This window comes from Crinia signifera, chromosome 11 (genome assembly GCF_055691185.1).
Source record: "Crinia signifera chromosome 11, ASM5569118v1, whole genome shotgun sequence".
Classification (NCBI taxonomy): Eukaryota; Metazoa; Chordata; class Amphibia; order Anura; family Myobatrachidae; genus Crinia; species Crinia signifera.
In genome coordinates, this window is record NC_139227.1 from 116,699,962 (window position 1) to 116,713,584 (window position 13,623).

The window sequence follows — 13,623 nt, forward strand, 5'->3', positions numbered from 1 at the left end:
TAATTGATATGCCCTCTGTTCCCAGTATATCTAAATCTAGCTTTATACGCCTTCCATCCCGCTCAGCACTGCTTGCTGCCTCTCCCTTTCCTGCTCTTTGCAATTCCTGCTGCACTAAGGGTCTAATTCAGGAAGGATCGCATATGATAAGCTGCCTGTCGCAGGCCGAGGCGTTTGCAGTTTTCATATGTGATCACAGAGGCGATCCAAGCTGAATTAGGCCCTAAAATCCATTCCATCTTATTAGTTTGCAATAGTTGCTGCCTTCCTTTGTGCTTGCTGCAAGCTTGCTTCAAAAATCTCACCCTGCTCTCTTGCATTGCTTGCTGCACCAATCTCACCATGTTCTCTTGCATTGCTTGCTGCACTCCTCTCACCTGCTCTCTTGCTGCACTCCTCTCACCTGCTCTCTTGCAACGCTTGCTGCACTCATCTCACCCTGCTCTCATGCAATGCTTGCTGCACTCCTCTCGCCCTGCTCTCTTGCAACGCTTGCTGCACTCCTCTCGCCCTGCTCTGTTACAATACCTGCTGCACTCCTCTTGCCCTGCTCTCTTGCGATGCTTGCTTCACTCCTTTCACCCTGCTCTCTTGCAATGCTTGCTGCACTCCTCTCATGCTGCTCTCTTGCATTGCTTGCTGCACTTCTCTCACCTGATCTCTTGCAACGCTTGCTGCACTCCTCTCACCTGATCTCTTGCAAAGCTTGCTGCACTCCTCTCACCTGATCTCTTGCAAAGCTTGCTGCACTCCTCTCACCTGATCTCTTGCAAAGCTTGCTGCACTCCTCTCACCTGATCTCTTGCAAAGCTTGCTGCACTCCTCTCACCTGCTCTCTTGCAATGCTTGCTGCACTCCTCTCGCCCTGCTCTCTTGCAATGCTTGCTGCACTCCTCTCGCCCTGCTCTCTTGCAACGCTTGCTGCACTCCTCTCGCCCTGCTCTGTTACAATACCTGCTGCACTCCTCTTGCCCTGCTCTCTTGCGATGCTTGCTTCACTCCTTTCACCCTGCTCTCTTGCAATGCTTGCTGCACTCCTCTCATGCTGCTCTCTTGCATTGCTTGCTGCACTTCTCTCACCTGATCTCTTGCAACGCTTGCTGCACTCCTCTCACCTGATCTCTTGCAAAGTTTGTTGCACTCCTCTCACCTGCTCTCTTGCAACGCTTGCTGCAATCCTCTCACCCTGCTCTCTTGCAAAGCTTGCTGCACTCCTCACACCAGCAATTTTGCAAAGCTTGATGCACTCCTCTAGCCTGCTCTCTTGCAATGCTTGCTGCACTCCTCTCGCCCTGCTCTCTTGCAATACCTGCTGCACTCCTCTTGCCCTGCTCTCTTGCGACGCTTGCTTTCACCCTGCTCTCTTGCAATGCGTGCTGCACTCCTCTCACCTGATCTCTTGCATTGCTTGCTGTGCTCCTCTCACCCTGCTCTCTTGCATTGCTTGCTGTGCTCCTCTCACCCTGCTCTCTTCCAATGCTTGCTGCACTCCTCTCTCACCCTGCTCTCCTGCAGCGCTTGCTGCACTTCACTCACCCTTCTCTCTTGCTGCACTTGCTGCATTCCTCTCACCCTGCTCTCTTGCAGCACTTGCTGCATTCCTCTCACACTGCTCTTGCATTGCTTGCTGCACTCTTCTCACCCTGCTCTCTTGCATCGCTTGCTGCATTCTTAATATTACACAATGTTTACTGCATCTATAATTGTTGGGTCGTTCTTTCTTTTCGCTATCACACTTAATCATCTTACACTTGCATCTCTTTCTTTTTGTAATTATCTTCTGATTTCCCCCTGTCCTTCATGCTACATAGAGAGTAAGTTCTCCGTCCTACAGTACGTGTGCTGTATGCATGATAGACCTCTACTGCCGCTTTAGCTGCAATCACTATGCCGGTGGCACTGACTGGCGTCAGTAATATGCATTTAGTAACGCTTAGCGAATGCCGCCAACTCATATTGTGACGTTGCTGATCAGTTCTTACTTGTGAGTCACTGTCATTGGTTCTGCTTATCATTTATATATATAGATAATGAGCCAGTGGTGCCATTGCTCAGTTGTATGATGAATGCCCAGAAAATGGAGATATTATGGAAAAGTACATAAGGCAGCTGTTGGAGGGACTGGCACCTCTCTCTGTGGAAGTAGCAGCTGACGTCCAATGAGTAATAGGAGAGTGTGCATCACAGTCTGGATAGATACTGTCGCTGTGTTACTATATTAAACCCTTCTCTGACTGATGGTCAAAAATATCTCTCATCACCACACAGATAGAATGGAAAAGGATTCTGTAGAACCAATGAGAAGCCAATCTGGGCACAAGGGGGTGTGGCTAGTACCATGGACTGATAATAAGAAGGTGGGAGGCGGGGCTATATAAACATTTGCATAAAATAAGGTAATTAGCTAAAAATCACATAATTGCAGTAAAATAAAATCAAAGCACAAGTTTTAGCTGACTCCTTTCACTATCTGCCCTGGGGTAATTAGCGAGGGGAACCATGTGTAAATGAATTGAGATTATCTAAGATGTATCTAAGGTTTTCCATTCCAAAATACATCTGCACATACACAGAGGGGGAAACATGTTCCCAGATGGCATCGGTCCAAGGAGATAGGTAGGGGCAGCATGGAGGCTGCAACAGGCCAACTCCTCCCTTATTCTACTACTGAAACTATGACATTTTAAATAATTATGGTTTGATAACCACTTGGCCGTCATTACCAAATAAGAACCTCACCATTGTCGTTTGGCCTTTTTGTATTTTAAATGAATATTTTAGTGCCTGCCGGCAACATATATTAAAGCTTCCCAGGTGTTCTAGTTGTGCGTTTTCATACTGTCTTCTCCCATGTGTAAATCCTTACCAACAGAGGGAGGAAGGACACATTGGGGTCAAACTAATTGCTGACAGAATTCATTTTATCAATTTACCAAAAGCTAATTTTCACTATAAATAATTCAGTTGGGTTCCACTATATTTTTCCGCATATGAATATTTTCCACATTGTATGTTTTGCAACTATGTCACTGAGACAGCGAGAGACGTAAAAGTAGATTTCCTTTGTCACCATCGAAACATCGAAAATATGACTTGACAGACAAAGGGCATAAATCAGTAAGGATCGCATATGAGGGGCTCACAGCAGCTTAGCATATGAAATCCTTAAAAAATGCAAATGCAGGCGGAGGTACATACCACCTCCTGCTTGCATGTGCGATCATAGCAAACTACGATGTGATTGCAATTTAAGAGGAACGTAATGACCATCAGTCAGACCTTATTCTAGCTGCCTCCTGTCAGTCAGGTAGAGACAATCACAGTTTTGCTAAGCGATTGCGGTAGCCGTCCTGCACATGTGCAGTTCCCAGGCCACCGGGTACTACGCTTAGGATCGCAGATCCAATGTGGAGTTCCCCTATATTTAACATAAGCCATGTTCCTGTACACGCATTGCACATGAGTATATGACTATGAAGGCTGCATTGTAGAAAATCATTTTGTAGGCCTCAGATCTCAAATGGGCAATGGGCGGTTTAGCGTGGTATGTAAATGTTATAAGTTTTCACATGGCGGGTGTCCTACATTCAGGGTAATTTGGATGAGAACTAAGGGTCACAAGGCCTGATTCAGTTTGGCTCAGTAGCATGCGTACATCGCATCTATATGACAACCACAACTGGATGGAGGAGCAGGAAAGGCTGCGGCCAACCCGGCTGCCTGTGTGGCCAGTCCACACTTTTAGCAGCTACTGTACAAGTGTATTCCTAAATATTTTTGGCTGTGCCCGTCAGTCACAAATGCCCCTTGATTATGAGCTCAGAACGCTGTCACAGATACAGAGTTGAATGATGTCTGATGCTTTTACTAATGCTTTTAGTTGTATGTTGTGTAGAACACACAATGTTGAGGTTCCTCTTGCACTGTAATGCTACTATTGTTTGCACCCACATTTTGCATGGACTTCTATTCGCCGTATACAGTATGTCCTCTTTGCCTGCCCGGGTACAATAGTTTGCCATATCTACTGCATGTCCGAGAAATCTTGTCTGACTTTCTGTCTCCCTCTGCCTGGTCTCAGCCAGTGAACAACGGTGTTGATGTTTGCCTTGCACTGACTTGTCTTGCTCTCTCTTGCCCCCGGTGATGCGGGTGCTGTCTCCGATGCATGTTTTTCTGAATGCCTCTTTGCGAGTCCAGCAGTTTCCTGCGTTCCGTAAATCGGTAAGACCCAGAACATACAACGGTCTTCCAAAAAGGTGCAGAGGTGGTCTATGATCACAAACCCTTTGAGTTTGCGAAACCGTTATATCTACTGTGTGCCACAGTATTGTTGTCCTATTAGTGCCTTCTCCACCCAACCACCCTGGTGATAAACTCTTAACAGTCCAATTAGAAAAAGTTCCCAAGCAAAACATTGTCAAGAAAAATATCAGCTTAGTAGTAGGTTTCCAGGTATTTGTAAGGAAAGATAGCCAGATGCACTAAGCTTCAAAAACAACCAGCCAATCAGCTCCTGCCTGACATTTTTCAAACACAGCTTGTGACATAGCAGGTAGGAGCTGATTGGCTGGCTGTTTATCACTCTCCATTTGATCACTTTTGAAGCTTAGTGCATCTGGCCCAGAGTGAGATGTTCTCTATCTAGAAGAGTTCATTTGATTGATGTATTCAGCCTCCTCTTTAAAACAGGATTTACTGTCCTTAACAACTTGAAGTGCTGTGAGATTAATGTCCCCTGTAAACACATGTGCTAATTGCAATTCACAGTGTAATATAAATATACAGTATCAGATCGTATCTGAACATCGGCCAAAGCATGTTGGTTTTTAAAAGGTTTCTATTTGCAGTCTACTTTATTACAAGTGAGTAGCATCTCTATTACCTTGTAACTAAATTAGTTGGAGAGTCCCAGAGACCGGTGTCATGTCACAATGGCCCAATCCCAGTGCAGTAAGTCCTGACATTCCACTCTGTAAAAGAACTGGGCAATGTAGAATCCACCCTAAAATCCCAGCAACCAATCATTAATGACCTTTTATTTGTTTAGGCAAGATACAGGAAGAGAGCAAGTATCTTATTGATTGCAGTGGTTTAGTCCAAACCAGTACCTAAATACGATGTTAGCAAATAACTGTCACAGACTTTTCACTTAAAACTATGGTCAGTGTTGAGTTTTCCCTCTCTGGCCTCATGAGAGGCTAGACGCCACCTCTGCTGCTTGTTGACATGATCTTCTCTGACAGCAATGAAGCCAAGATGGAAGTCGAGCCAGATGTGGATGTTTGGGACATCCTCCGTAAGGCGCCACCTACCGAATATGAGAAGATTGCTTTCCAGTATGGTATCACCGATCTGCGTGGTCTCCTCAAACGTCTGAAGAAGATGAAGAAGGAGGAGAAGAAGAGCACAGGTGAGGATGATTACCCATAAACCCTTCATACAACATAAATGTCACCTACATACAGTGGAGGCAATACTTTTATTATACTATTATACAATTTATTAGAGAACAACTGTGTGCTAGAACTGAGGTTACGGAAATACTTCCCTATCTGAATGAATCCATAAAATGTGCCTACTTTATAATTCTGATTCGTGAGAATAGTTTGTATATAGCCAACTGTGACATTCCTGTAAAAGCACACATTTTTGTGAGAATACATTAATTAGGGGAGTCACCTCAATGGTGGACTCTACATGGCTACAAAAATGCATTGTTTCCTATGAGACTTTCAGAGGATAGGGGATGTCCCTTGCATTTTATTGTGTGTGATGAGGTTATTTCAGGCCTGCAGCTTATCACTGTGGTGCTGCTATTCCTTTTTATTCCCATCCCCTCTCAGTGTAATACTGGGTCGCTGGTATGGCCAAGTTGGCAGGATTCTCAGAGAATTACATGAATATGCCACTGTCCTTCCTAGTGTTATAATTAAAAGGCTACCAGGGAATACAGTGGTGGGGGCCTAAGCTTAGGAAGTGTGGCCTAGCCACCGAAAGGGGTGTGGTCAGCCACCACAGGTCAACCATTAGAGGTAGAATGCAAAAAAAGGGGACAGGGGAGTGTAAAGGTGGCCATACACACGCAGATTTATCTTCAGATCTGTCTGGTTGGAACAAAAACCTGGTTATGGATGAGAGCAAATGACAGTTGACCATTTGCTTGGAAATGCTGGAAAACTGCCAAACTGTCACTCATCCATAACCATATTTTTGTTCCAACCAGCCAGATTAGCAGGAGCACTTGGTGTTTCCACTTTGACTAGCAGGAGCACTTGGTGTTCCATAGTATCAAACCACACTTGTTCATCAATTACTCCTACAATTACTGTTCCACCAAGTTACTGAATCCTAGCGGTGTTGCCCACTGGGGATTTCCTCTGTGCACCTATGGGTTGTTGGGCTGATCTTCTGAGATCTTCTGGGATTCCCTGGATATTATGGGAGACTAGTATGTTACTGAACTGTCAGAAGTGGAGAAGGGGCATCTGGGTAGGAATACAAAAGGCTTAAATGTCCTGTGCAATCTTAGTAGCCAGAAACTTCAACTCCTCACTATGGGCTAAAGCCCGTTCATGTCCGTTCGTTCGGACCCCTTCATTTGCAAGGGGTCCGGTGGTGGGCATATGCGCATGCGAAGGTTTATTTCTGTGGGCGGGCCGGGGGTGTGGGGTGGCGGCCTGGGTCATTGCATATGGGAATGCCCAGTGATGGGCGTTCTTATGCAAATACACCAATAATGCGGGTGCGGGGGACAGCCAGCTGACATACCCATGCCCATAAAAATGCTAGGCGTTCCCCTGCTAATGCAGGCATTTCGATGCCTGGTTGGGGTAGGCGGCTGGGGATTCGCGCAGCGGGGGGGGGGGGGGGCGGTTGTTTGGCCCGGCGGTGGGTGGTGTTTACCTGTTTGCTAGGCTTCAAATACAGGCAGCCTAGCGAACAGGCCCAAAATAACAGCCCAATGCCCTATGTTTATTTTCCTCTTCCCTCAATCAATATAGCCATATGATTGGGCAATTTACATTGGTTCCCCACCCACCTACACTTCCGAATGAACAATTCTTAGATCATTAGGTGCTGGCTAAAATGGAGACGGATCCCATTAGATCCACAGGTTCAGATATCACAGAGCTATATTGTCATAGCACCACACTCCGAGTCCTATCTTCCATTTCCGCTTGTTCTTTAGCCTTCCTGAAGAAGCTAGACCCAGCCTACCAAGTGGATAAGAGCCAGAAGTTGAAGCTGATTGTGGAAGTGGCCAATCCTGATGCAGAGGTAAAATGGCTGAAGAATGGCCAAGAGATCCGCGTCAGTGGAAGGTGAGAGGAGAGAACCGCATTGTAATACTAACTTATGTACATGGTGCCTACTCTAAAGATGTTGCCTACACAGGGCCAGCTCTACCATTAGGGTGCCAGGATCTGGGGGGAAGGGGGGGGGGGGTGGCACCATCAGGATGTTCATGAAGAGGACATCTTTGTTGTATTTCAAGCAGGTGGCGGTTGTGGAACTTCTAAGAATCCGCTTCCACACTTTCCCTTTAGTGGCTGGACAGTGGTTACTGGTGGCAGTGAAGGGTTGGGGAGGGGGCAGTAGGTTGGAACCAGCCTGTATATGAATAGAACTATAAATCCTACACTGTATTTGGTAAATGATGCTTATTACGGATTTAGCTTTTTGTTCTGCTGTCTCACGTTCTCTGCTTTCTCTCTGTGCCTCCACCATGCAACTGACCGGAACCTGCTGATGAATCATTCAGCAAGTAAGTTATCTCATATGTTCTATAAAAGTGCATACTGTATGTATCCTGTGTCATAAGCATATAGTATGTGTTGTGTGGTGGTGTTGCAACCTTTATATCAGTTTTTGAGTATCTAAAATGTAATTTAGTTTGTATAGTTTATTCCCTGACAGATTTCTGGTTCCATTATTTAGCATTTCAGCAGAAAATAATGAGTAGGTAGTAGAGGTTAATACAAACAGTGAATGCTTTCATACATGCAGCTGTGCTTTCCTTACCTTATGTGTACCTGCAGTCAAAGGTAAGATAATAATAATCATGTCGGGTACATGCTGACCTCTGCAAGATCCTCACTAGGGTTTTCCCAGAAAGGATGGCCCAGATGGGTGGGGCATCACAAATTACACTGTACCTCTAGTAATTGGAATGTGGGTACATTGTACCTATAGTAAATGGAATGTGGGTACACTGTACCTCTAGTAAATGGAATGTGGGTACACTGTACCTCTAGTAAATGGAATGTGGGTACACTGTACCTCTAGTAAATGGAATGTTGGTACACTGTACCTGTAGTAAATGGAATGTGGGTACACTGTACCTCTAGTAAATGGAATGTTGGTACACTGTACCTCTAGTAAATGGAATGTTGGTACACTGTACCTGTAGTAAAAGGAATGTGGGTACACTGTACCTCTAGTAAATGGAATGTGGGTACACTGTACCTCTAGTAAAAGGAATGTGGGTACACTGTACCACTAGTAAATGGAATGTTGGTACACTGTACCTCTAGTAAATGGAATGTTGGTACACTGTACCTCTAGTAAATGGAATGTGGGTACACTGTACCTCTAGTAAATGGAATGTGGGTACACTGTACCTCTAGTAAATGGAATGTGGGTACACTGTACCTCTAGTAAATGGAATGTGGGTACACTGTACCTCTAGTAAATGGAATGTGGGTACACTGTACCTCTAGTAAATGGAATGTGGGTACACTGTACCTCTAGTAAATGGAATGTGGGTACACTGTACATCTAGTAAATATAATGCACACAGTAGTTACTTGTCACCTGAGATTTGCAGAAGCCATGTTTCCTGTGACCTGTGCAGTCGATTGTGGCACAATACCAAAGTCTACTGTGCCATAGAAAGGAGGGGGCAGATACGGAGTTTTCAAACTGGTGAAGGGGGGGGGGGGGGCTCCTCTGTTATCCTGCCCCTAGCATAGTTAGCTGTACTCTTATTTATTTTTTTGTATTTTTACCTGTTGCTTGCTCTCATCTGGGGGGATAAAGGCTGTTTGTAAGTCCTAAGCTTTGAACAATGCACTGACCCATTTATATTCCCTAGGTATATCTTTGAGAACATTGGGAATAAAAGAATTCTGACAATCAATCACTGCTCATTGGCTGACGATGCGGCCTATGAGTGTGTGATTGGAGATGAGAAGTGCATCACGGAGCTGTTCGTTAGAGGTTTGTATCTATATAGCGCAGCCCTAAATGTCCTGTCATCGCAGCGATAAGATAGTGACAGTCACCAGCTGCCCATTATATTTACATTGCTCATCTGAAAGGTGAGTCTGGTGCAGGTTAAGATCTTGTCCTGAGTGACAATTTCTAGTTGTTAGTTATTTTCTGTTAGTTATTAATATTATTATTATACTCCCCTACCCGTGGGAATGACTTTTGTAATACTCGCCTATGGCCGAAAGGGTTTATTTTTTAATACAAGCTGGTTTCATTGGAGTATACACAAGTATAGCCGGCTGTATGGCACCACTACAATAGGGTCAACTGAAGAATTCACCTTCGGGTTTTGGCTGCACCATTTGGTATCATTACCTTCTAATGTTCAGTCTAGTTTGTTGCTATTTAGTAAAAGAAATAGATGATGATTCCCTTTTTTAATCCCCATGAAATAGATACAAATGGTTAAAAAATAGGATCATATGTATAATTACCTCATTTAAACAGGCTTGTGTTGACCAGAGTTATCCACTTCTCTTTCAGAACCTCCTATCCAGGTCCTCCGTCCCCTAGAAGATCAAGTGGTCATGGTCGGAGAGAGAGTGGAGTTTGAGTGTGAAGTGTCGGAGGAGGGAGCACAGGTCAAATGGTAAGAGATCGCTGGGCGTGGTTTAGGGCTGGATGCTTACTGGGCGCAATGCTAATGTTTGTGCAGTTGGGCGAGTGATTGTTACTGGTGGGACTGTATAGTGGCCACGAGTAATTTAATTTAATGTACATTTTACTGTTCTGTAACGTGCCTCAGTGAAAGCGCTGCCTGTGACCATTTGCGGGATTACAGTGCACAATGTGCATTGTGGCAAAATTATATGTCACTGTCAATCAGGATCAGACTGGCCCGCCGGGGGAACTGGGGAATTCATCTGTAGGCCCCAGTAATTTATGACCCAGCCCACTTTTTAGGGGGGCGGGACCTGGTGCAATCTTTCAATAAGTGTTAATGCTGCTGGGCAGTCAGTAGGGGATGACTGACCCGGTGGCTGCAAAATGACTGTTTTCGCGCGCAGGGCAGTCATCAGTCAACACCTCCATAGCGCCCAAATTTATATATTTCAAGTATTCTTTACCCCCACAGTCATCAGTTATTGACTGAGGCAGTGGTGGCATGAATTTGGGTCAGTTCCTTGAGGAGCCTTGCGGGCAGACGTCATGTCGTCATGACATCACATCGCGTCATGTCGCACCATGACGTCCTGTCGCATCATGACGAAACGCATTGGTACAACCACACTAGCCCCCGGTGGGCTCTCAATGTTCCAGTCTGTCTAATATCACTCAATGCTTACCTGTTCATCCCGAGATGATGCACTGCTTGTGCTATATTCAGGACTGATATTTCCATGCACATCACACTTTTACTGGTGAGGTTTTTTTAGGATGACATAAATCATAAAAGTCATTGTTAGCAATCATGTGGAGTACACATACTTCATACTTAATTTGAAAATGTTTTGTAATAAGTTTTTGCTGTAGTCTTTCCAAATGTGGGCTTTATAGCACATCCTTCTGCAGAGCACCAACCTCCGTTTCGCTTGACTTCTTAAGGCGAAACGGAGGTTGGCGCGATCCATAACCGAATAGGAAGCAGGGCCCAGGGAGAGTACTCCAGCTTCATAAGTCCCCACCTCAATCTCTTAAGACCCAAGAGGGGACCAGTTTTAAGGAAGAACATTTTTGCTAGATTTGGCCTCCTGATGTACCCAGATTAATTACTGCAGAAACGGATAGGACATTTTGGGGAAAATTTACTAAAGGAAATTTGTAAAAAAAAATAGGTGTATTTGTATCCAGAAATACACTTATTTTTTACATTTACTATCCCAAAAATACGGCAATTCGTATTCGTATTGATGTGCTATCAATACAAATATGAATTGCCATATTTTCGGAATAGTAAATGTCAAAAATAAGTGTATTTCTGGATAAAATACCCTCTTTTCCCACTATCTCCATCAGCATTGGTGAAACCGAGATCACGTCCACCGACCAAACGCGCTGCCTCGGTGTCATCATTGACTCCTCCCTCTCTTTCACCCCCCACATTCGTGCTCTCTCACAGTCTTGCCGCTTTCACCTACGCAACATCTCACGCATCAGACCATTCCTCTCCACTGACGCGACCAAAATTCTCATTCACTCTCTTGTCATCTCCCGCCTTGACTACTGCAACATCCTTCTCTCTGGGCTACCTCTCACCCGCCTTGCACCTCTCCAATCCATTCTTAACGCTGCTGCTAGGCTCATCTTCCTCTCCCGCCGCTCTACCTCCGCCTCCCCCCTCTGTTTATCTCTTCACTGGCTCCCCATTCCTTTCCGAGTTCTCTTTAAACTCCTCACCACCACCTACAAGGCTCTCTCCTCCTCCACAGCTCCCTACCTCTCTTCACTGATCTCTATCCACACTCCCTCCCGTCCTCTTCGCTCCATCGCTGACCGCCGACTGACCTCTCACCTAATCACCTCCTCCCACTCCCGTGTCCAAGATTTCTCTCGCGCTGCCCCCCTGCACTGGAACAACCTCCCGCCACCCATCAGGCTATCTGATTCCCTTGAAAAGAATGGTAGACTGCGCTCATTGATGACAGAGTGAGAAATTTTTAAAAAGTATATAGTAATATTTTAATTACACAAATAGCATGCTATAATAAACATATAAAATACACCGTATATAATAATAAGGTACACTAAAAGAAGGGGGGGAGGGGAAATGGTTGAATAATTTGAAATAGCTGCGTCCACTTTTTAGAGTGATATCACCTGATTTGAGTCCATAGTCCAATGGGTGACCGTTTAAATTGAGGAGCAGATGAATTATCAAAACCTGGCCACGGCGGTACTCAGATGTAGTATTTCTTCCAATTTGTAGTAGGGGGTAGCGATCCTCCCAATTTGGATAGGAAGTATGGGTAGAGTGTCCGCTGTAGAGCCCTGGGTGGGTATTAGATAGGCGGCTTGCCTTCAAGAGGTGAGTGCCTCACTCCAGGTTGATAAGGCCAGTGATGGTGAGCAGGTAGAAATCTCCAAACGGTTTTCAGTGGAAAAAAAGGTTGCAGTGGAAGGCAGCGCTTAGTGGCAGTTAGGAGCCTGGACCAACGCGTTTCACTGCACAGAGCAGCTTTTTCAAGGTGGTTTGAAACAGGCAGGGGTAGGGGTATTTATACCTGAAGTACTCAGGTGGATCATGTGCACCTGTGTGCAAAACAATCAGTTTGGCACAATATAAAAACAGTTAATAACAAATCTCATAATGAGCAGGAGACAAACCCTTATATAGATACATTATGCAAGGCAAAAAACGAGCATTATTTCATTCAGAATAAGCACTTTAAAGTTTATAGTGCTCCGGAGTTCTAGTACTTCCGGCTGAGCACTTCCTGTTTGTGGCTGGAACGCATATGGAACGCATAGCGCTGTTAATACAGCGCTATGCGGAGTTTATGAAATGAACAGTCCAGGTTTTAAATAGCACAGCGGTGGGATACTATAGCGCTAGATATGAGAGGGATGCACTCATATCATGTGCATATGATCGTAAAAAAAGCGCTATTAGGCAGAAAACTTCTTATTACTGACAGTGCAACCTGTAAATGATTCCCCGCTATAGGGAAAAACAGGGCTAGTTATAAAGGGCCCAGGTATTGCTGGTATACAAGGACAATATTATGGTTTAAGTCTATGCGGACCAACCACAGCAGGTACATAGCTAGAAATACAGACAGATCATATAACTATTCTGCTATTGCTGGCAGTGTTGCCATCTGCAGTATTTCTAGTGTGTCAAAAAGGCAAACCATGTTTTTACATACATTTTAAAAATATATAGAGATGAATTATATACTAATATTAGCAGAAATCTACATAAAAATGATGAATAATGAATATAAAATTAGGCAAATAAAACAAGTGGGTATAGGTGAACTAAGATAAAGTGCTGGGCAGAAGGTACATTCAGCGTATTTTAATCTATTTTAGACAGTTTTAATCAGACAAAGAGAGAGAATAGGTAACTTGTAGAACAGAAAGCAAGGTAATGAAGCATTTCGCATAGGGATTCAGTATAATTTATTTTGAACCATCAATTTATTATTTAATCATGTACATTATTATTAAAACAAAAGGGTGAATATGAATATTTAAGAGAGAAGGGGGGATTCATGTTTGTACTTATGAAAAAGGTACACGAAAGGAGGGGGAGGGAGGGAGTAATAATATTTAATTTCAGTAACAGTGATAAGCATTAATGCAATAATAATCCGCAAAAATAGGAATAAAAAGAAAGGGATAAAAAGAGAGAAAATTGGCAGGAGAACACAGGAGGAGATCGAGTGTTGGGGAAGATATTACAAT

At 44.3% G+C, this 13,623-nt stretch overlaps 1 protein-coding gene and 1 long non-coding RNA gene across 2 annotated transcripts in view; one reads left to right on the forward strand and one right to left on the reverse strand.

The window, feature by feature from the left end:
• MYBPC3 (myosin binding protein C3) overlaps window positions 1-13,623 on the forward strand; it is a 109,070-nt gene that overhangs the window by 35,133 nt on the left and 60,314 nt on the right. The window contains exons 9-13 of the mRNA XM_083164396.1: window positions 5,247-5,413; window positions 7,193-7,325; window positions 7,766-7,768; window positions 9,098-9,222; window positions 9,760-9,865. Coding sequence (XP_083020522.1) covers window positions 5,247-5,413; window positions 7,193-7,325; window positions 7,766-7,768; window positions 9,098-9,222; window positions 9,760-9,865 — 534 coding nt within the window. The remainder of the gene's footprint in view (window positions 1-5,246; window positions 5,414-7,192; window positions 7,326-7,765; window positions 7,769-9,097; window positions 9,223-9,759; window positions 9,866-13,623) is intronic.
• Window positions 9,751-13,623, reverse strand: part of LOC146045521 (uncharacterized) — a 30,188-nt gene continuing 26,315 nt past the window's right edge. Inside the window, exons 2-3 of the long non-coding RNA XR_014465457.1 lie at window positions 10,563-10,634; window positions 9,751-9,785 (exon numbers count right to left, since the gene is read on the reverse strand). This is a non-coding gene — a long non-coding RNA (uncharacterized LOC146045521). The remainder of the gene's footprint in view (window positions 9,786-10,562; window positions 10,635-13,623) is intronic.